The sequence below is a fragment of the Natator depressus genome, chromosome 3 (genome assembly GCF_965152275.1).
Source record: "Natator depressus isolate rNatDep1 chromosome 3, rNatDep2.hap1, whole genome shotgun sequence".
Taxonomy (NCBI): Eukaryota; Metazoa; Chordata; order Testudines; family Cheloniidae; genus Natator; species Natator depressus.
Window position 1 is genome coordinate 200,034,403 of NC_134236.1, and position 24,419 is coordinate 200,058,821.

At 41.0% G+C, this 24,419-nt stretch overlaps 1 protein-coding gene across 12 annotated transcripts in view; it reads right to left on the reverse strand.

Annotated features, from left to right (window-relative positions):
- PLCB4 (phospholipase C beta 4) overlaps window positions 1-24,419 on the reverse strand; it is a 326,000-nt gene that overhangs the window by 54,421 nt on the left and 247,160 nt on the right. For 7 of the 12 annotated variants that reach the window (XM_074949680.1, XM_074949677.1, XM_074949675.1 and 4 more), the window contains 9 exons: window positions 22,532-22,632; window positions 20,610-20,645; window positions 16,938-17,091; window positions 16,204-16,288; window positions 15,856-15,980; window positions 13,520-13,571; window positions 9,791-9,893; window positions 5,748-5,912; window positions 2,503-2,707 (listed from right to left, as the gene is read on the reverse strand). In XM_074949680.1, the coding sequence (XP_074805781.1) occupies window positions 2,503-2,707; window positions 5,748-5,912; window positions 9,791-9,893; window positions 13,520-13,571; window positions 15,856-15,980; window positions 16,204-16,288; window positions 16,938-17,091; window positions 20,610-20,645; window positions 22,532-22,632 (1,026 nt within the window). The remainder of the gene's footprint in view (window positions 1-2,502; window positions 2,708-5,747; window positions 5,913-9,790; window positions 9,894-13,519; window positions 13,572-15,855; window positions 15,981-16,203; window positions 16,289-16,937; window positions 17,092-20,609; window positions 20,646-22,531; window positions 22,633-24,419) is intronic. The other 5 variants (XM_074949672.1, XM_074949678.1, XM_074949679.1 and 2 more) reach the window with 3 other exon arrangements.

Consider the following 24,419-nt stretch of genomic DNA (forward strand, 5'->3'; position numbering starts at 1 on the left):
ACATCTCAAGCTCTTTTGGTCATCAGGCTATTGATCTATATCAGTGAGAAAACAAAGGGTGACAAGCCAAAAATGACTGTCGTTGGGAAAGGAGGAACAACAACTGAGCTTGTTGAGTTATCATTAGTACAGAGCCCATTTCCCCTACACAGGCAACAAGATATTACATATAGTTCCCTCATCCTAGCAGTATTTCACTTTAATGATAAACCTACTCGGGGTAAACATTTTTTTTTCTTCACACCCCTGACACCTTATGGATAAACCACCTGGAGTAACGTTGGCAATTTAGAAGATCAGCCGACACTGAACTTTTACACAGCTCGCCTTTTACAAACTGATTTTGAAATCCTCTCTGGGGAAAAGAAGGCTGTATCATTTTTGGATTTGTGTGTGAGCAAACCCCAAACCTCTGCAAACGGAAGAGTTAACAAACACAATGGAACTTCATTTATGTCACATTAACTGGGTTCCAAACCTTTACAAAATGTCTGGTCCCAATTCAGGGCCTCATCCTGATTCAGGACAGCACTTTGAGCACGTGCACATGTGCTGTCCACAGCAGCCTCGACTGAGGCTCATGCTAATGTTCTTTTCTGAATTGGGGCCCTTACTGGTAAAAACTATTGGTTAAAAACCCAATGTTTTCATTCAATGAGCAAGTGCCTGGTACCAATCAAGTCAATGGCAAACCTCTCATTGATTTCAGTGGGGGGCGCAGGCGGGGGGGGGTGGGGGGGGTTGGGTCAACATTTAACTTATTATTTTTTGCTATAAAAGGCCCTGATCCTGCAAACAATTATGTATATGCTTAACTTTAGGCAAGAGAGTTGTCCCATAAAAGCCAGGACCTATGTTTTCTCCTTAAAGTTTGATTGGAAATCCTAGCAAATGGTGTATGTATGGTTTTAATTATATTTGGTAAAATTAGTCCCTTGAACAATTTCGCGCACACTCTCTTTCTCTACTTTTTACTACTGAAAATCCAATCCACATTAAAGTTGTAGTAACTATTGTGTACAAAACCCAGTGACCTTTACATTTTGAATTAGTTTTACAAAGAGCAAAAAATAATTTTTCCAACAAGGTTTCCCAAAAATCTCTTCGAGGGTGAAGTTCAGAGGGACAGAACAAGGCCTATGGACCACTTAAAATCCAATGTGAGCCCTAATTTGAGGTCTTAAATGGGATACAGGCGGTACGTGGGCCATGCACTAGCCCTCTATACAGGAGCAAATTTCATCCCACCTGAAAAAAAAAACATTTCTCAGTGCCAAATGCTTAAAGAAAGTGGAAAAATTCCAGTACACCGACCTGCAGTTTAAAAATACTAAGACTTAGGGCAACTAAAATACATATAAGTTGAAGGAGTACATCCATGCTCTTCTGCTACTCTGCTGCACTTGGATTTGCTACCTAATCTGCATCACTGGTAGCACAACAATGGTGACGTAACTTTGCTGGCAGTTCTTGGTGTATACTGCTGTTAGACCTAGGCCTCTACTCAGATTTCTGTGACTGCTTTTAAAAAGTGGTTTCAATAAAGTTATGCTGGTATTTTTTATTCAAGCAAACATACTGATACAGCACTGTTGTAGGAGCAGTGTCAGAGACCTATCTTTGATAATATTTATCTTGAAAAGTTTGTCTTGTAAAGAGAAAAATAACTAGAGCAAGTTTTCAGAGATCAGGCAAAGAGGGCTATCTCAGGGCTGTGAAGATAATAAGGGTGGCAACTTTAAACACTGGCAGTAGGGTTGCCAGCCTTCCAGGATTGGCCTGGAGTCTCCAGGAATTCAAGATTCATCTTTAATTAAAGTTTATGTCATGTGATGAAATCTCCAGGAACACATCCAACCAAAACTGGCAACCCTAACTGTCACTAATAAGTGATGGCTAAGATTTAATTTAAAGAGTGGTGTGAAGTATGCTAAACGGAGGGGGAGAGGGGGAGACGATCACTTGTAATTGCAAAGTTTATAAATACTTGAAAATTCAGCATCTTGCGTGTCCACTTTTCAGAGCAGGAGTATTTAGAAGAATGGTTAAAGTACGCTTTAAAAAAAACCAGCATCTTGTTTGCACCCTAGACTATGAAACGACAATATATGTTTTAACTTAGACATTTACTCCAATTAATATATCCAATGAGTTCTTTCTAAAGAGATTAAGAGATTCTAAAGAGATTAAGTACTGGCAAATTGAACAAATTCAGGTAACCTTGGGAAATGCAATTGTAGCTTTGTTTCTTTCCAAACTAATAGAGAACACTGTCTTGATTTTGAATTTTGAAGGCTACATTCTCTTCACTGTTAATATTAAGGCACTTGAGACAAAAGTAAAGATATCTTAACCAGACAGAAGGAACTTTCCTACAGATTCGCAGATATAACGTTCTTCCAGTGCTCCAGGGATCCCTTATTTTCTATTGCACAACGAACTTATATTCCTTGCGTACTAAAACCCAAGATTCACGAAGCTGTAATATGCGTTTCTTCTTACCTCCAAAACCATCAGGCACATATGTTTTGAGCACAATGTTGCAGAAAACTGTGGGCAGAGATAGTGGTTTGTTGCCTTCATTTCGAAGGGAAATGTGTCTGTAGCCTGCCTGAAGGCCATCAAGAGGCAGGATCCTCTGACCGATCAGCTTGTTGTTGTCATCATACACTGCTATTCTCAGAACAGCGAGATCAGGTAGAATAACCTGGGAACCCATAAAATAAAGACATTCATTGACTCTCACAATGTTGCAAATTGCCCAAGTACCACACATGAAAGCATCCAGAGATCACACAACATAGTGGATGTCCATTTCCACTACTGGTAAGTCAGAAGCACAATCTACTTATCTCTGTAAGAGAATACCATCACCCTTTGCTGGATGCAAGCTGTATGCTTTCAGACATGGAGGCATTACTGGAAAAGTTTAGTTTCTCACTCTCTCTCGTTCTTGGTGTTAGTTTTTTGGAGCACAGAAATTGCTCGTGGAAGAATTCTCCAGATCGTAATCAAAATAATTAAATATTTTGCTTATTTATTTTTCATCGCTGGAGGCCGGTGACCCGTGAAAGTGGGCAGGGAGTAGCAGAGACACAAACTGGTAGTCGAAGGCAGACGGGTAATGCTGGGGTCAGGGGAAAGGCAATGACGGGGGGGCGGTACTTGGAAAGGACATCAATAATAGAATAAGGGTGTCGAGAAGGAGGAAGAATGGGGCGTTACACACTGTCGGAGGGAGATGATGTGATGTGAACACAGCTGGAGATGTCTGGTGGGGAAGAGGGTGACACATGTACATTATAAGGCAACGGAAGGAGGGCAATACACAGTGGGAGGCCTGGTGCTGGTGGAGAACACTCTCAGCAGGGATGGGTGTGGGGGTTCGTGCAGAGGGAAGAGGTAGTGGTTGCTGGACAGTAGGTCCCTGAAGCTGTTCACAGGAGTGACCCTTATTCATGTGAGCAGTCACACCGAAGCAAAGGGTACCTGAAGCTGACAGTTCCCATCCTGACCAACAAAAGCAACAGCAGAAATTCCTTTCAGTCCCACCTGAATCCAAAAGGGCTAGCCTGAGACCTGTTCCACCTTCTTCCGCAGAAAGGTGATCAGGGATAGAACTGGAGGAGAGAGGATTCCCTGCACCAGGAATGTCTGTACAGGGCAAGCCAGCAATCTTTCATTCCCAGTCTGTCTGAGCTGCAGGCCAAAAAGGGCCCTGACAGCGGGAGTGGGTAAGAGACAGAGAGAGGATAGGAATCAAGAGGACCTGACCCAGAAAGGAATCAATACTAATTAAAATAACACTGAGACATTACTACTTTCCTTCCTCTCTCCACCTGGCTATATTCGGTGATGCCTGAGACTGTCACTCAGAGAAGAAAATAAAACAGACTTTTCCTCCCTTGGACCTGCTGCCTTCAGTTTAAGCCTTAACTAAAGAGCATAGAAACAAACAGCTTTTTGAACTCTGTGCATGTCTGAACGATTCACAGACACCACAGTTAACTTGCCCTGTTAAGTACTGTCTGACTGACCAGAAGTAAGCATCCTGACACACCATATCACAAGCATCAGCCCCTCACAACAGAATGACAACACAAAACTTGGGTTAGAATGGCAGAAGATTTAATATCAAACAGAATGATCAAACAGAATTCACACATTACCTGCTAGCATTTGTGTAGGGTTAATGCCATAATGGGAGGAGCCCCAGGCCCAAGATGACCCGACTAGGGCCACTTAAGCAGCATGGCCAAAATCTTCCCTTTACATGTCACAGACCAGCACACCATTCATTCTGTGATGGGCTGTACTATACCACTGCTCATCACTGGTGATAGAAATTCAAGCCCCTAGCCTGTAGTTAGTTTTAACTCCTCCTCCATGATCACGGGAGGGTACCAAGGAACAAAGGTCCCTTGGCTGTTTACTCATATTATACTTACAAGGGGTCAAGTTATGACAAATGAGTTACTATGGAATTGGTGTGGCAAATCATAGTTTATTGTACAAGCATGTGTCCTCTCAGTGGGAAGAACCCAAAGGGCAGCAGATGCATGTCATCTGGTTACCCAGCCCAGGGCAAGGATGCACATCTGGGACTGCCCACGGTGAACTTAAAGCATTTCCTCTTGCCCATTTCCTTGGCCCCTATGCAGGAAAGCACTTGAACACATTCTTAAGTTCATCCCTGTTCAGGACGCCATTAAATATGTACTGAACAGGGATGCGTTCCTGAAATGGGGTCCCAGCAGCACAGCATTAGGACAAGTCCCCTCCCAGGAGATCTGAGTCCACTACATTTGCTCCACTGGAAGCAGATTATCTGTGTTACACAATATACATATAAATACAGTATGATCAGCAGGCAAAACCTGTCACGAAAGAAAAACAGTAAAAATTCTGCAGGACAACAGAACAGGTGAAAGGAAAACACACATTATCAAAGACGGCACTGTTAATGCATGTATTTTGGATGAAACTCCAGTTGACAAAAAAAAAAAAAATCAGACAGAGATAAATACTGAACGTTTGAGATGACGACTGATCTCCCACTGTGAGTCCACCATACAGTACCAGGGAAAGGTGGTGGAGGTGGGTTTTTTTTTTCAGTACATGATACACATGGTCTACAGGAGAAGGGAGCTGGCCACGTGGGTGAGGAAGACAGCACCCTTCCATTTTTTCCATGTAATGACATTGACCTTAGCTTTGGATGCAGCATCTCACCTGCCCTCTTGGCTGAAGGAACAGTGCAAGATAGCAGCCACTGTCAGGGCAGGGAAGAAGACATCTCCAGGGAATGTTGGTGTCCACCAGCTGGAGCTCATTCTGAGCAGACTGCATACCTGCAACACAGGCATTGCCACGAAGGACGTGGGTTCCTCCAAGAAGGAGGAGGAAGCAAAAAAGAGGGAAAAGCCAAACAGACAAAAAAAAAAAAAAAAAAAAAAAATAATGTGACAACTACAGAGGTTATCCACAAAAAAAAAAAAAAAAAAAAAAACCACTGTTGAAAGTTTAATTCAGCCTTAATGGTTGACCGGTTGACTGTGGTAAACGTTAAGTCCCACAAATTTAAGGTCCAATCCTGCAAATCCTTGTTCATGGGAGTGACCCTTGTTCATGTGAGCAGTCACACCGAACCAAAGGGGATTGCTTATGCAAGTAAAGAATACTCACATGGGAAAGGGTTTGCAAAAGCAGGCTTCAAAACACCCAAGTGTACATTCAAAAAATCCTACCTTTCGAAATACAAATGATTCTTCATTGTAAACAGGGTTCAGGCCATTGTTCATCACCATGCGGGTTCGAAACTCTTTACGTATCGTGTCCGTAGGTAACCCGTACATATCCACTTCTACATACGTACCAATTTTTTTATCTGATAAGAACTGACCAGATATTACCTGAAAAAGAAGAAAAGGAATTAAATACACTCCTCTGATCTAAAGAAAGTAACAATATAAAACATACAGTACTTTATGATGAGTGGAAATAATGTCACTTGTATTCTTTATCCAATAACAGTATTGACATATGTTCATTATACAGAGCAGTCATATTCATTTAATAGTGTAATTTTTTTTCCCTCAGCATCGACTAACCACTAAATTTCACGTTCGCACATTTGGTTTTGTAAATAAAAGGTAACTCTTTACGATTTTTCTGAATATGTGCACACATAACAAGTTACAGTTAAATGGTATTACGCAGCGTGTAAATCAGTAATGAATCTGGCCTATTTATACAATGTAGATTTACTAGTACCACTTGTTTTTTAAAATTAGATTCCATGCTGATATTACGCATCTGCATGAGTAACAAGTAAACCGCGTCTTTTCTGACAGGGTTCCTCTTTTATATTTTGGGGGTTTTATGCTGAATTTTAGGGTTAATGAAAGTGAGAGGCTGACTGCATGTACATTCTAATAGCAGCCCCGTGGGAAAGTCACATTGTTCCCGCTACTTTTCCGCAGCTGCTGCTGTGCATGCAATATTCTCAGCTCCAAGGCCTCATTGCAGGACAGGACTGAAGCACAGGCATAAGTGCTTTGCTGGGTCGTGATCTCACTGCAAACATTGAGTGCTGCATAAACCCACACGTGGAAGTGCAGTAGGTTTTATAGTGGTAGAGGGACTGGCTTTTCTCTCATGAACTTGTACATTCAAACCTCGGTTTGGGTCACACGTAGTGTCTTTCTCAAGTTTGCCATATCAGATGAAAAGAATGGGCAACGTTGGCAGATTTTTGCTCAAGGGGCACCTTGGCTTATAACAGCAGATGAATCAATTCAGAACTGAGATGCTTTTTCCAAGCGGGACTAGATTGTTCCTTGGTAACAGGCATATGAAGCCTTTCACCTCTAGGTCACTGCCACTGGAGTACCTGCAAGTTACTGTAATCTCACTTACTCGGTGGCCTATTTAAAATGAGTTGGTGGCATCAATACATTGGGTAGCAGACATGTGTAAACTTTGCATAACTTCTATCATAACTGGCACTAACAGACAAACGTGATGGTACATCTGAACAGAGGGCCAATGATCTGGTGGAGGTGGAAACTGAGTTATCTTTGTTTTCTTCTTATTACTTGTATTACCACAGTGCCTAGGAGACCGAAGTCATGGATCAGGACCCCATTGTGCTCAGTGCTCTGTAAACAAAGAACAAAAAATGGTCCCTGCCCCAGGGAGCTTACAATCTTAACACTCTAACTGTAGTTCCTACAAAACAGGATTGCCTCATATTGGTGAGGTGGTACCTAGGGGAGTTTATGCATTGCTACTTCATATGTTGTTCTATGGACATCCACCTTCAGCATTGTCATTCCAGCACCCTTTAAAAAACTAGAAAAAATTTTCTCTAATGTTTTTACAAAGATGTGGATTGGCAGAGCTATGTGGTGAAGGTTGCCCTGAGCCTGTCTGTACTATGCCTTGCTCAAGCCAGTGAGAATCTGATCCAGCAAAGCACTTAAGCACGTGCTTAACATTAAGCACATGAGCGGTACTACTGATTTTAATGGGTCTAATCATGTACTTAAAAGTGCGTTGCTGGTATCTAAAGACCTTCATTGGGAGAAAATGCTCGGCACTAAAAGTCTCTTTAATTTATCAGCGAAAGATGTAACAAGAACCAATGGCTGGAAGATGAAGCCAAACAAATTCAAATGAGAAATAAGGCCCAAATTTTTAACAGTCTTCAAATATATTAAGGGCTGTTATAAAGAGAACAGCGATCAACTGTTCTCCATGTTCACTGAAGAGTGGACAAAAAATAAGGGGCTTAACTGCAGCAAGGGAGATTTAGGTTAGATATTAGGGGAAACTTTCTAAGTATATGGCTGGATGTTATTGCTCTACTTTAGTTTCAGTGCATTCTACGAGCCTCTTCCACATGGTACTCACTAAATACGCAAATCTAATTTAATATAACATCTCTGTGCAATGCAGAATACTTAAAAAAAACAAACAAACTAGTGTAATGGAAGCCTATTACAGGATTCCTCTCCCTCTCTCTGCACACAAATATCTTGAATTTGCTGCAAATTTATTCCAAGTCCATATTTATCTGGCTACAGCAGACCATTTTCCTGTGACACACTTTTGTTGCACTAACATGAGGTTTTCTTTCCCAACACCGCATATGTTGTTATTCTGTACTGTCAAGGATTGAACGCAGAAATGAAACATATTTAAAATTGCACAGACCAAGGTCAATTTTCACCTGTTCTTTTCTGCTGTGCACCAAAGTATCTGGTCTTACATTCTTTAATTACAGAAAACTTGAAATGACTGATTTGAGAGACAATGCAGTCTAGTGGCTTGGTCACTGGACTGGGATTCAAGACGCGAATTCTATTCCCAGCTTTGTCATTGACATGCTGTAGGAGACCTCTCTGTGACTGTTTCCCCTCCAGCCTCTCTCTGTCTTCCCTATTCAAATTGTAAATTTTTGGACAGAGACTGCCTCTTCACCATCTAGCACAATGGGGTGCTGATCTCTATTGTGGTTTCTAGGTACTACTATAAGACTGACTCAGAACCAACAAATTATGAACACAATTACCTGAGGGAACATGTGCTCTTATTCCTGTTACCCTAGTCCTCCTTTTCTTTAGGGAAGAGACTGTGCCCTCCAGTTTTTTTTGTTCAGTGCATAGGGCCCTGATTCAGAGTAGGGCCACTAAGTAATAACCCAATATAAATCATAAGTTTTGCACTTACAACAGCACTTTGCGTTGAGACAACACTTTTCATCTGAAGATCCCATATGTTTTACAAAGAGGGGTAAGCTTTATTATCCCAATTTTACTGATGTGAAACTTGGGTAAATGTACATAATGCATGACAAACAGTTTGCTTGGGGATGTAGTTTGGAATTTTCACATCTTTTCCTCCTCTGGATATATATAAAGTGATCATTGAAATCACAGCATTTTCCTGAGCAGCATTCTGAGGTATCTGAGCTAATAGAGTCCTGGCAGAGAGTGGAGGAAATGCAATAAAAGAGGTCACTCTGCAACTCTTTCTTTCCTTCCTAAAGGCTGGTAATCTCTATCCAGAGCGGGAACAGAAGATTTAGGTAAGCTACATAAACTATCCTGGGAGTTTTATGGCCTCTACTGTCTCAGAGATCACTCACAGAATTCAAAAAGTTAGGACCTCGGTAACTAACCTTTTCAGAACATTCAAATTGGACATAAATGCGGCTGCTCTATGAATGAAAAGTGTTTGTATTCCCACCCACCCCACCTTCCGCACTAATTTTCCATAACTGATTTTCCACAACTAATTCTACTGAAGCCTTGCGTTACCTTCATTTGTAGAGTAGCCATAAGTGACACCATAAATGTGGCTGCCATTTCTGAAGTTCTAGATGTATTGAAAACGTCCTACAGAAAAATTTCCATTACAAAACATTGTCTGACTCTGTGGCAACCAGTGGAACATATCTGGTTCTGAATGACCGGCAGGAATGAGCTCATATTTTATTTGGACATGGCTGCTCTAAACCACAAAGAATAGCGGGGATTTAAAATAGAGTGACACCCTTTAAATGGATAATTACAAACCGTTTCTAATTATATCCTGTTCTATTCAGCTCGTGTAAACACAGATGTCATAAACAGCAATCAAATAACAATAATTAGATGAATTAGATAGAACAATTTGATGAAACCCACAAATTCCGAAGAAATTTGCCGTACATATTAGATATCCGCTTCTGTTTAAATGTGGTTTTGGATGCTCTAAGATGACTGCAGTCTCAGTTATATTTTACCTGTACTGAACAAGTTGCCGCAATAACACCATCTACTGGCGTTTCAGAGAAAGGGTCAAATGTTCGATCTGGTCGTCGCATGAAATCTGGTTTAAGGAGATACCTTATTTTAAGAAAGAGAAGAAGAAATGTATTTATGTATGGAACTTTAAATTGCCCCTTTATTTATTATAAGTAATATTGATGGTCTAGCTTTAACAAATGAAATCCCCCAGGGTATTTTAAAATACATGCTGCCATTCTGATTTTAATTCATGCAACTGCGAGGAAAAAAAACCCTAAGGTGATCTGGACTAATTTTTTTTTTTAAAATGAATCAGCCCCCTCCCAGCGAAGATTTAGTTAGTAAATTACATCCTGAAGTGGATTTTTTCATCTGAATTATAAACCCTTGAGGAAAAGCGCTGATAACGTTAATACTGACAGATCCTTAATTATAGTGGTGTGAATGGAACTGCGATAATACCACTTACACTGCCTCCCTGGGGACTATGCCCTGGCTCGACATATCAATGAAACCCGTTTGTGCACTGATGAGTGACAAATGAGGATTCTGATTTTAAAACAGAATGGCAATGCTTCTGGAGTTCAGCTGTGTCAGAGATGAAGGGAATTCTCTTCCAACAATGGAAGAAAATGTGCAACTTGAATCCCTTCTGACCTTAATATCTAGGAATCATCTGGCCAATTCAGCAGCTATGCACAGACAGCCGCTGTTAGACGCTCCTATTTTACCTATAACACCGTTTCTGCTCAGCATCATTACTACAAACGGTTATCAAGGTCTGGACTGCAACCAGAAAATATTAAAAAGATGCTGGAGGAGCTATTAGGACAAAAAGAATCTCAGTTCCACTTTCTCCCATTTTGACATCAAATTTGGTGTCTATTAAGGAAAGTAATTTTCCTCAGCATGATACAACATTATATAATGAGTGTGTGTGTCGCTTTTGAAAAGATAATCCCATTTAATCATTTAAAACAGATATTTGGAGTGAAAGGGGAACTACTGGATAGTTTTAGGATGCACTTTAGCCATGATTGGCTGTGTTGAGGATCAGTGGGACTGACCATGCTCGGACACTGATCTGTATCTGGAGTGACTCATTGAAGCCAATGGAGTAACACCAGTGTGAAACTGGGGTAGGTCAGAAAGAAATCAGGCCCACTATATCTACAATACACTCACAGGCACAGGGAGCAGAAAATATCATGCACGTTACATTTTTTTATTCCATAACACCAGCACATTTCCACCAAACAGTTCGGTGCATAAATCAGGCTTATTCTTTGGATAGTTCCAAAGGACCAAACAGCAAGGGCATTTTCATAGTGTTGTTGGGCGATGAAGCAGAGAGACCATGTGTTGCCACCCCTGAGTAATGGAGCTGTCCCAAACAGCTGCCGATAAAACATTTATACTCTATCAAACCTTCCGTGTACCACGCATATTACAGAAACATTACTTTAGAAATGTTCTGGGGCATATCCAATATTCCACTATGTATCTTAGATGTCAGGGAGGCAGACAGAACTGTTCAAGCCAATGACTGACCCAGGGGTAATTTTTTGTTTGAAAATTTCTTTTGAAAGTAAAACACGTTTTAAAAGTATGAAGGGAGAAGCAGGGAAGCATCAACTGGGGTTTATCTGATTTCAGTCCGTTCCTAGGCCACCTTTTTTTGTTGCTGCTGAGAAGGTCACAACTGCTCCATTTTGGAAAAACCAAGTGGTTTGAAGCTTGATTGAGAAACGTAACCATTTCCTGGGAAATCACCAGACACATTCCCATGCTTTATTTATTTATTCCCATGTATTTAATTGTTGTTCACTGCTTTAGTACAATAGTACATGCTGCTTTCTTCAATTTTTTATTATTCATTATTTGTATTGTGATAGTGGCTTGAGGCCTCAACCAAGTTGGTACCATCCCTAACAAAATGGGGCCCCAGTCACATAGTAAGAGACAGTCCCTGCCTCAGAAACCAGATAGACAAGACAGACAATGGGTGAGGGAAAGGAGATAGTATTACCCGCATTTTATAGACGAAAACCTTTTCTAAACTTCCATCCACTAGGTTCATACAAACTATTTCTTTCTGGATGCACTAGTATCCAGAATTAGACATCACCAGTAAAATCATATAAGGACCATCTACTTTTACAGATATTGAACATTTCGTGGCTATAACCAGTGGACTACAGCAAACAAATTACAACTACCCACCAAAATATAAAGGCTGATGTATGCAAATTCTCTCTACTGCTGAACATGCATGCAGGATACCAGATAAATGAAAATATAAATCTTATAGTGACAATTACAATAGTGAATACCAAGAATCCTATTACTAAAACAATTGTCTTGTTTTCACAGTAATTCTGAGGAAATTTAAATAGATTCTGGTCTCTTGTTTTCTAGCTAACTTAATATTTGCTATGATTCAGCAAACTCTTTCCCCTTCTTCAAGTACATTAACTCATCACTCCCTTACTCATGAAGCCACAAAGATAGTGTTTGAGAAGATCAGCATCAATCAAAACAGAAGCAGAATCACCATGTATAAAAGAGTAATGAACACATACGTGCGAGACAGAGAAATGTGATGCATGGATATCTGCTGTGCAATCTGCTCTTTCATGACAAATTAGTGGTTACCGTATTTTGTTTGGACGCAGCCCAACATCAGTTTCAATAGCTGCCCATAAGTTCAATGTACTTTTCTTTTTGCTTTTATTTTCCAAAGACTACAATCTACTATATACATAAGCAGACAGCATGTCCAAGTAAACTCAGATTTCTTGTGAACTGTACAGTGACTCTGCATTCTGAGCCATGTTTTTAAAAAAGGATTCACAATTAAAAATGAAGATAATTTAATTAACTCTGCACATGCTTTACATAGACTTTAAGGTCAGAAGGGACCATCATGATCATCTAGTCTGATCTCCTGCACATTGCAGACCACAGAACCTCATCCACTCCTGTAACAGACCCCCAACCTCTGCCTGAGTTACTGAAGTCCTCAAATCATGGGTTAAAGACTTCAAGTTACAGAGAATTCACCATTTACACTAGTTTAAACCTGCAAGTGACCCACGTCCCATGCTGCAGAGGAAGGTGAAAACACCCCAGGGTCTCTGCCAATCTGACCTGGGGGAAAATTCTTTCCCAACCCCAAATATGGCCATCAGTTAGACCCTGAGCATGTGGGCAAGACCAGCCAGACACCTGGGAAAGAATTCTCTGTAGTAAATCAGAGCCCTCCCCATCTCCAGCCATGGGGGATTTTTGCTACTGGCAGTTGCCAATGGGCCACATGCCATCATAGGCAGTCCGATTATATCATCCCCTCCATAAACTTATCAAACTCAGTCTTGAAGCCAGTTAGGTTTTTTGCCCCCATTGCTCTCCTTGTAAGGCTGTTCCAGAACTTCGCTCCTCTGATGGTTAGAAACCTTCACCTAATTTAGACCCTAAACTTGTTTCATGATCTTTATAATTTGTCACACAAAATCTCTTCTATCTCATTTAATAAAATTGAGTGTGGCTGAAAAGTATAGTAACCACACTACTTTGCAAGCATAAATCAACCCCAGGAATTCTGCTCATTTCTATTCTATACCTAGCAGACAATTTTTCATTTGTAACACATAATTAGAAGTGACAAAGTTCTATAAAAACCATATAGGATACATAGTGAAAATAGTTTAAATAACTTTACTCACCCGCATGATCCATTATATTCAAATTTTCCCTGATTCAATTGCATTGCTAAATCTGTCAAGAGACAAAAATAACTGAATACCCTGTCTTTGTGAATAAGGCAGATGTAGAGCAACCTTCTTTACAAAGGGAAATATGATGCACAGGGTTTTGCCCAAGAATGACCACTTTAACTTAGGGTGATTTCTATGCACTCAACTAGAAGACTTCGGATTTCTTTACAATGGTAACCTCTTTCTTTATCCACCACGCTAAAATCAAATGTGCATTAAAAAACATAGACTATAGTTACAAAAGTGTTAGGCCCTGATCCTGCAAGTCACTGGGGCCCTGTATGAGCACAAGGGTCTGCCTGCATGGATCAGTTTACAGGATCGGGGCCATAGAAACTACTGGAACTATTTTCAGCTCAGATGTTTATTGGAAAGTCTGAGTATTATTCAATTCATTTATAGAGCGCCTATCCACAGATCTTCTTTGTATTAATCACATCAAATGGGTCTTACAAGTCCTCTCCTCCAAAGTCCTCTGTTCAATGCCATATAGTATATCACATCACATGCTAATAGGTCTTCCTTTATTAAATTCTAGTGCTTCTTCCTGGGTGGGCTTCGCCGTCATTTGTCTTCAGTCTTAATCTGTTGGATTCTTACCCACCTATTTGTCAGAACTGTGCTTTACATGACCACACCATCTGAGCCTGCACTCCCTCCATTTTTTGATTATGGATGTTACTGTGAGCATGTCTCTGACATATACATTCCTCATGTGGTCTTTCTTGTTTACCCCACTCATAGATCCCAACATCTGCATTTCCATAGAGCAGATCATTTGCTCATGGGTCTTCTTTGTTGCCCAACTCTCAGCACCATACATTATAACTGGATGGACCACTGCTTTATAGACTTTCCCTCTTCATCTTACTCGTCTCCACCTGTCACATATTGCACATATATCCACAGACACAGCCAGTAAATACATCCAAAACCCCTTAAAATTTAACAACACAAATTTTTCCTTAAAATTTCCAATCCCACACTTGGCCTATGAAAAACTCCCCTCCTATTTTTAGTGATAACTCTGGCCTCCTTTCGCCTACAGAGTTTTAGGATTCTGCTTTCAGACAGAGCTCAACCCTTGTTTGAGCTTTCCAGAATGCACATCAGAAACAAAACTAAACTGCCTCCACAACACAAAAGTATGGGATTTTGAATACACACCAACTAGCAATTTCCTTACTTGGTAGCACCCAGACTTAACACATCAGCCTTCCAAAGTCTATCTCGTGGGATGACTTCCATTCCCTCACCTATCCTCCATCTCTTAGCATGGCCTTCTGACAGAATACTTAACAGTGCAATGCTGCTTTTTCCCTATAGTGATCATTTACAACACAAAGAGCTGAGAATGCTGTGAGGGGATGGGTGCAGACCCAGGGAGAAGGGTGAAATTTGCACTGCCTCCTTTACCCCCACACTGTGTCCCCTTCTGGACTGATTTACAAGCAATACTTATACTTCTGCGTGCAGCTCTCTCTAGTCTCTCTCAGCTAGAAGTCGATAATGGCAGTGATGCAGAGCTTTGTGGAAGAGGAGTTGCAGAGGAAAAATGGGTATGATCATTAGAACTTTCTGGGGCACTGAAGACATCATCAAGGGGAAAAAATAAGAACAAGAACCCTTTAGGGTAGAAGAAGACAATGGAAAGATTGGTCTGGCAAGTACAGCCAAATACGTTTCTTGATTCAGTGCAAAAACTAATAATTATACGTTTTTCCCCCGCCAAAAGGGAAAACTAGCTATCTCTCATCTTAGGAGAGAGCCATGTAAGCTCCCAATCTGCCTGCATGTCATGACCCTAAGTGGCTCGCAGTCGTATCCCATTTCCAAGTGCTAACAATGAGATTTGCCAGTAATTGCTTACTGGTCTAGAAATATAGCTGACGTAATTATTATTATTTTCTATTTTATCCGGTGTGTCCCTCCAATGTAATGTTCTCTATGGAAGCCGTGCATTTTGTTGTTGCAAAGATAGGACTTTTGTGAAGAGGGTGGTTATTTTATAAACTAAAAATTATGTCACTCTTACATTTATTTGAGACCCTAAAGTGCCTTGCTAATTATTTTTGCAAATAAAAGGAGACTGAATTTTCTTCCATGCTTTTTTCAAAACAATTCTTCCTTGTCTTATGCTTCCATGATTCCGTACACATCATCATACTGTTTAGCCATATGTCTGTTTCTTCAAAAAATGCCAGGAGGAAATCTGTGGCATCTGTTTGAGTGTTCCTGGCCAAGCCTTTCTCTGGAATTTAGGTTCACTGGACATCACTGCCTACCTGGGGTCTGAAAGTTCAGTGAGACCATCTGGCAGCCAGCGTTCCAGAAAATTTGAGGCATGTAATTACTGGAATCCACTCGGCCTCCCTTGGGGTATATCCGACTCATTTGTCGTTTATTATAACTATGTAACACGTTAAGGAAAACAAAATAAAAACAACATAGAGACTTCAGATCATTTACTCATACCATTATCATTTCTTATATGCTGTATCCTATTTTCCATGCTCCCGCGTGGACAATATTGTAAAATTAGAACTAAATGATTTTTGTATATAGGACAGATGTCTACTGGCTAACCAAAAATAGAACTGGTATTCAGTATACTACTTTTAATAGAAGGATACTTCACAAATTCAATTGCATGCGTCTTCAAATACCCTAGTCCAACTGATTCATTAAAAGAGGACATATTGTAATGAATATTGCGTTCTAGAACAATAAGAAATAAAATCCATTTTAAAATACTGAGTATAAAACAGAGCAAAATACAAAACCATGCAATAAATACTATGCAATGTAGTAACACAGATCTCTCTGTTTTTCCACTACTTGCCATTTTACAAAACCAAATTACATTTGAAATAATCTTAACTGATGTTTTCTTATTTGTCATTCTCTTCTCTCTAAGACCATTCTTGTGAGCCATCAAAACTTGGCTTTTATATTTATGAAAACACTGCAATTACATAAAGAGCAATAGTGGTATAACTAGATACTAGAAGTAATAGGGTACATGTTTAGGGTATTTTATATATTACATCACAATAAGCAAACTGTTGACCTTTGTGACAATCACATTTATCCTACGTTAGTGAAAGAGAAAAAAGGTCTACAGTACAGGATCTATTCCTTGCAATGTTAACTTAATATACTTAATAATTCAGTGCCTCCCTGTGGCGACAAATAGAATAACAAGTTAATTCTATATTCCAGGTAAGTGTTCTGTAAATACCATACGAATGGAGTTTACGAAACTACAAGAATTTTAAACGGATTATAAAAATAGCAAATTGGATATAAGAATCATTACACAAAACTAAGTAGAAGTAAGAAGACAAATACTGTTGTTTCATTCAACCTTGTATGTTACCTTCTGCTACATGGAAACCTTGAAACTTTACGGGCTGAGCATAGTTGATCATTGTTGATAAATATGGATGTATATTGGTTGTCGCACCCACATATTTGTAAGACGCCATCCATGCTTGTTCATCTTCAACAGTTACTATACCCTGAAAGCACATTTGAAAGTATATCCACTAATCACTTTTTTTTGCTCTTGTTGGAGTTTTCAATGCAATGTAAAAAATGATGCCTGTATCTCCAGAAGTTAAAATAGACACATAATGACACAAACCAGTTGGACCCTCAATGCTGCGGTTCGGGTCGATTCAGTTATTGATATATGCAGAACACTCAATGTTAATGGCCATCATGCATGAGGTTTGATGGCAGAACAGACTCCTAATTAGTGAGCAATATTATATGCTGTTAGTAAAACAACATTAGAATCCAGGATATTGATTAAAAAAAAGTCAAAGGGGACTGAACAATGCTGTGGGATAAAGCCCTGTCTTATCAAACAGAAGCCTGATCTTTTTAATACCAATTGCGTCAGAGGGGGGTACCTTTGAGGTTACTACCAAGTGGATCTTTGGCATCATCAAAATTCAAATGAGTGCCATTGATAAGCCTTTGTGGATATGACCAAGACTGAAATTATAGGGGAATTTGGGAATCAGAATTTGACCAGACTAATGGCGCTCCGTGAAACTGACAAAGCTGTGGAGAAACGGGGGGGCACAGCACACTGTGCTTGGCTGTAGACAGTGATATAAATTTCTTTCTGTCATGTGCATAAACATCCACCATGCATACAGAAAAAGTTGCAAAATCTTCTTAGAGATATCCAATCTGCAGAGACTTGCAACAAGAGTAATTTCTCATGTGATTACACAGCCCAAATACATAGCAACATGGGTTGAAATAAAATATTTTATAGACTAGAAGAGGCCTCTGTCACACTACACTAAGGTCTTTACTACTCGCCGGATCGGCGGGCAGCGATTGATCCAGCGGGGATCGATTTATCGCGTCTAGTCTAGATGTGATAAATTGACCCCCGAGCGCTCTCCCGTCGACTCCTGTACTCCAGCTCTGTGAGAGGTGCAGGCAGAGTCGACAGGGAAGCGGCAGCAGTCGACTCACCGTGGTGAAGACACCACGGTAAGTCGATCTAAGTACATCGACTTCAGCTATGGTATTCACGTAGCTGAAGTTGCATAACTTAGATCGATCCCTGCCCAGTGTAGACCAGAGCTAAGAAAAAAATAATCACACATACTGATATCTAGTGGCATCTTTCTGTTCAGTTTCTTGGCTCATTCTGTTCTGCCAATCACTTTCCTTCACTCTCCCTGACTACCCAGGACCTTCTTTATAAAAGCTCTATAAAGAGCACCAGAATGGGACCTTCTCTTGTAATCTGTAGCCCTGGTTAGGCCTATCAGTGTTGTCATGTGGCCTACTATGTCAAGAAGAACGAACTAGAAGGGAATTTAACCCTATGCATGCTGTCACATGAGCCTCTGCATCCTGTCCCAGTGAATTTCCTGATACAGTACATCTTAAAATACATCAGTATTGTAATGCAGCTTTTCATTTTCCGAATGCAATATAGCTCTGTTACAAAATATTTTTCTATGAGACCAGGAAACCATGAATAACTGCATATATTGCAAAATCATTTTTTCAGGCAAGGAGCTCTTGCCTGCATCTGTAACAACACTAAAGAATGACAAAAGTAACTCTACTGTACCCCTAATTACTGGACATCATTAATTTCAGGGGAAAGAGAAGGAAAAGCAAATCTATTTGCCAGTATTATGCCATATGCTTGTGACCTGCATTATGATGCAGACACATATTTAAAGAAATAAATAGAATGACACTACCGTATTCCGCAGTCTGGTTGAAACATTGAGGCCTGGTCTACATGCAAAAATTAGGTTGGATTAACTGTGCTGCTCAGGGGTGTGAAAAATCCACATCCCTGAGTGACATAGTTAAGCCAACCTAACCGCCGGTGTAGCCAGCATTAGGTTGCCGGGAGAATTCTACAATTGACCTAGCTACCGCCTCTCGGGGCGGTGGAGTACCTACACCAACAGGAGAACCCCTCCCACTGGCATAGGTAGTATCTACAGTGTAGACAACCTCTTAGGCTGACAAGGAAGGGCATTACCTGCCAGTTACTGATTGCCTCAAGGAGTTGAGTGACCACGGTGAAGCCCATGTTGTCTGGTTTGCAGTTCACACTTAAATTAAATTTTCCATGGTCCATATAATCAGACCCATACTTTATTTTAACATGGTTAATAGGGCCCGATCCCACAAGCAGTCCACAGGAAAGTCAATGAGTGTTCCACATGCAGAGGGGCTCGCAAGATTGAGCTCTTGATATGTAAAACACTAACACTGACATTTTGTAGCAGTGCAGAATATGATTTTATCATCATGCATTTTTTGTTATCAGGTTAATTTTTACCAGTCTGCTGACTACAAATTAAAACAAACCTCTTTAGGTCTGTAGGCCATGATTTTTCAGACGTGACGAGTAATTTTGGATGTCTCAATCTGGTGGGAGGCCAATTTGAGACATTTTAAGGAAGCTTGATTTTCAGCAAATGATGAGCACCTATCCTCTGAAAAATCAGGTTCAAGGTGCCCAAAGCTGGCCACCCAAAATCACTAGTCACTTTTCACAATCTTGGTCCTAAAGTGGATAAATGAAAAAATGCAGTGGGATAGAAATCAACGAGCGTTTGTATCCTACTACAGGAGAACAGGGCCCCAGGACTATAACCACACAATACTCTAATGACACAAGAGTCCTCCTAGTTGAGGACGTTCCAAGGCAATCTACTGATTATTAACTTTAATATATTCACTTACACATAATTTGAAGACTAAAAGGTCTGGCTCTCATTGCAATATCCACAGCAGTGGATCTAGGATTTCAAAACAGGACTGTAGGATTTGGGAATAAGAGGATGGGATGCCACTTACAGCCATCCCCCCTGAGCTGAAGAAATGGTTACCCTAACATGTGGCCTTTGTAGGGTGCTGGAGTGAGTTAAGGATGAAATCAATCAGGATCCCTGTAGACCCGCATCTCAAGAAAAGCAGCAGAACCCCCTTAAAAAGACTGAAATAAAGTGTGGTCAGGAACGGATTTAAATGACAGAAAGGAAGAAATGCATGGAGACAAGCAGGAGGAGGGAGGAAGGGAGTGAGACTAACAGAAGATATTCTTGGTGGAAGGTAAATGCACAAATCCCAAGGGAAAGAAAAAGGAGGAAAAAGAAAAAAATAAAGAGAGATAAATAAAGTGGGGCAGGATGAAAAAAATGTTGGCATGATTTCTGTCAATCCCTCTGAAGGAATCACACTTTCCCAGGCACATGAAATTGGGGTGTAATTGTTTCTACTGGGATCAGATATTTCTAAGTGAGGGCAGGTCATGCAGCCTTCTTTTCCCCCCATTAGTATTATCCCTCAAAACCCTGTGAATAAGGGGAGTGGGAAGAGCTGGAACTACAACCTACTGGCCCTCATTACAAGGAGAAAGGAGACACAATGTGCAAAGAAATAGAGTGTAAAATAGTTATACACTTATGAATATATATAAACATTTTTATCTAAAATACAAAGAAATATAATAGAAACTACATAACATCCTATGTGTCACCTTTTTATTGTTTTCTTGTTCAGAATCTTCCAGAGCCTAAGGAAAAAATATATATACATTACCCAAAGAAACTGCAACATGAAACACTCCTAGTTATAAAAGAAAACCCTCAAATGGTTAATGCACTTGGCAAAAAGTATATCCCCTTCCAATTCATTATACGGTTCATCTATCAATTAACTCTCAAAGGTTTGCAGTATCTTTCAAATGCATATACAAAAGGGGTGGAAAGATATAGCTACTAGTATTGGGAGTAGAAAGGAGGACATCAGGCAGTTAAGTCCAAACCTAGTTGGGGAATGGCGGAAAGCTCGTGGGGAGAGATTGAGGGAGAGTGCGCACACATGAAAGATCATCCGCCATCCTATATGCAGGGTGACCAGACCGGGAGGGCATTTGAAGATATAAGGGTTGGAGCTGCTCTGTACTTTTTGCTGTAAATGTCCAAATATGGAAGAATGCTGCTATCTGCCCCAAGAGACTGCAAGGTTACTTGCCACTAGAGTTCCATTCACTGAGTGACTCCCTGTGCTTTCTTCCTTCAATTACAAGCTGCTAGCACCGAGAACCTTAGACAGGAAAAGAGTGACTTGGCTCTCAAAGTATGTACAGAGAGAATCACGATTTACTGTCAAGCTGTAGATCAATGAGGGAGCAAGGAGGGGCTCATGCAGAGAATGGCTGACCACTTGGAGTAACCAATAGGGCAGTTGGGGGCCTGCTGGTTTAATAAGCAAAACAGCCCTACAGCAGAGAAGGAAAATCTGCAGTTCATTCGGAAGCTCTGTAAAGGTCCTGAAGAAGCAAGGATGCAAACACAAAGCAAGCAGGCAGCTCTGATTATTTGTGATACTGCTGTTGAGAGACAGGTTGCGAAAGGCAGTGTGTGCAGCAAGGAGAACTTCCACCAATCGATATTTCTAGCTCAAACAAGAGCCACAGCAAGCCATGCAGGAGAGAAAAAGACTAGAATGCTTCAATGACAGAGGAGATGGTACGGTACCTTAGTGACAAGCAGGGTCTGGTGCCTTGGGTGCCAGCATGGCTTAATTTTCAATTCCACTGTACTGTATCTAATTACGGACAAGTGCTATACCAAGTAAGGTTCGCTTACCAAGTACAGAATGTCAAACTACTAAGATAAGGTGGTGGAATCTCCATCCTTAGAGGTTTTTAAGGCCTGGCTTGACAAAGCCCTGGCTGGGATGATTTAGTTGGTGTTGGTCCTGCTTTGAGCTGGGGGTTGGATGACCTCCTGAGGTCTCTTCCAACCCTAATCTTCTATGATTCTATGATAAGTACCAGTGGAAGAATAAGCCCTTGTGGCCAGTCTGCCTGCTGAGATCCCAGTGCCATCCTCTCCAACTGGGGCTATTTTCCTGCTACCCTATCTATGTCACTGTTTCATAAACGCACAGCAAGTGGAAGTGGGTGCCTGCTATTCAGAGAGCACCAGTACAAAAATAACTGAGGAAGTCTCTGAGATAAGGCATGGGCTGAGGCCAAGCCAGGAGGAGTACAGGAGTGACGAAGCAGATATTCACCCCACAGTACAGCTCTTAAATTGTGACACACAATTCACAGCCAGGTACTGTTACGTAGGCAGGAAACTGTTGGCAGCCGTGTCTAACAATTTTTGGCCAAATCCTGTAGGCTGTGCACAGTGATTTCCCAGGTATAGCTCCCATTTGCTACCATAGGAGTTTTGCTTGAATAAGCAGAGCAGGTTTTGGCTTGTTAAATTTTATATCGCTATGAATGTAAGTGTCAGCAGTTCTGCTAGAAAAATCCCTGTGTGATTCTTACTGTATTTTCTCCTACAGCTAACACACAGTGTGATCCTTCTGCACAATGAAAGGTCTTTCCCAGCCATCTCCACGGAAAAATCTTCCAACGTGAATATATGTCAGAATCAAGCCTACCTTTTTGACGCTATTGGCAACCGCTTCTTTTTGACTCAAGTCATCTGCAGAAAGCTCAGTTCCAAATTTTAATTCTGGATGGGCTTCTTCTTCTTGATCAGCTACACAACAATGAAAAGGAAGGAAATGAGCGTGAAAAACATAGCAGCAGATATTTTTGTGGAACTAGTTCAAAAACCATCACACCAGTGTGAATTGGCTCATTTTCTAAAGTGAGTAAAACTAAGGAAGTAGAAAGATTTCCAACAAGTAGTGGATGTTTAAAGTAAGTCCCTCAGATTCCTTGGTTTGCTAGCTTTTATCTAGTAAATACTAACGCCCATTCAGTAAAACGGCATGTAAGAATAAATCTGTGGATGAGACATAGATATTGAGAGATAAGTTTAGCATATTCTTGGAAAAATCATGAATTTGGCATAGGAAAATGTAAAAATCAAGGGCCTGGGGTAACAAAAATGAAATGAAGCCAGGGCTCTTTAAATATAAATTCAAAAGTTTTGGTGCCACCATTTGAGTTCTCATATGCCTACACCCACTCTCTTTCCTTTTATCCATGGATCTCTTTCATTTATTTTCACAAATTGTTAGTGGTTTCAAAGGAGCCAATATGGTCTCTTATGTACAGACTATTTTAAAATGTATTTATCTATTTAGATTTAAATAATTAAAAACGATGCCTATCCAAGCCTCTAGGTGCCCGAACACATAATTACTAAACCAGTAAAATCCCAGCAGCATTACAGTAATCACTTCAACAGGAACCCAGACAGCCACTTACAGGACATTCTTTCTACCCCTTCATCATCTAGGAAACCCCCTCAGCCCACTCCAAAACCCTGCTGAACACGTGCTTTTTGCAGCACGGGGGGCAAGTCACCAGATCTGGGATACTTCAGACTAAGTGAGGGAGCGAGTTCCAGACTCCTGACCACTCACGGAGAATGCATGAACAACCTGCCCTTCTCTTTTATAATGAGGGGGATCTAGCTCAAGCACCTTGCTGACTGCAGCTGTGGCATGGGGAGAGAGATGGTCCCTCACGTAGGCCAGTCCTGGGACATTTAGGACTTTATAAGTGGTTATAATCCAAACACCATAAACTCCAAACACCTAGAGACCAATAGGCAGCCATTGCTGATCCTTATGTCATAAACTCCCCACATGAAGCCCCACTGAATAAGTGGGCCACAGCGCTCTGCACCAGCTTCAATCCCCAAATGATTTAAAGGTGCAGCCCCGTATAGAGTGCGTTGAAACAGTCCAATCATGAGGTAACAAAAACAGATAACACCGACAAGGTCCACATCCAAAAGGAAAGGTTTGCAGCCTCCTAGCCAGGTGCAGATGGTAAAAAGTTGTTTGGGTCACTGCTGTAATATGAATGTCCCACAGCAGCGGAAGGTCTAGAATCACCTCTGAGTTGCAAACACAAGTAACTAATGGCAGACGTACAGCCTCAGCATAAGAGGCGGATATTACCTCTGCCATCTCCTCCAGCTGCTTTCCCTGGCAGCCTCATTGCCTCAGTCTTGTCTGGGCTGAACTTCAACTGGCTCACTCTGAGCCATGCTCCAAACTCAGCTGAACACGGGCTGAGGCACTGAACCACATCATTCAAGTTGGATGAGACAGACACACACAGTGGGGTGTCATCGGCATACTGATGACAACGCACCCAACGCCTTGTTACTGACCCTCCGACCAGCCCCAGATACAGGTTGAACAGACCAGGTGACCAAATGGCACTTTGCAGCACCCTGCTTTTGAGAGCTTCGAAAGAGGAGCAATTGCCCACAACTACCCGTTGAGATCTCTCCAAGAGAAGGGAACGGAACCAGCGAAGAGCAGCTGCCTCTACTCCCACCAGAGTCCGCAGGCAAATCAACAA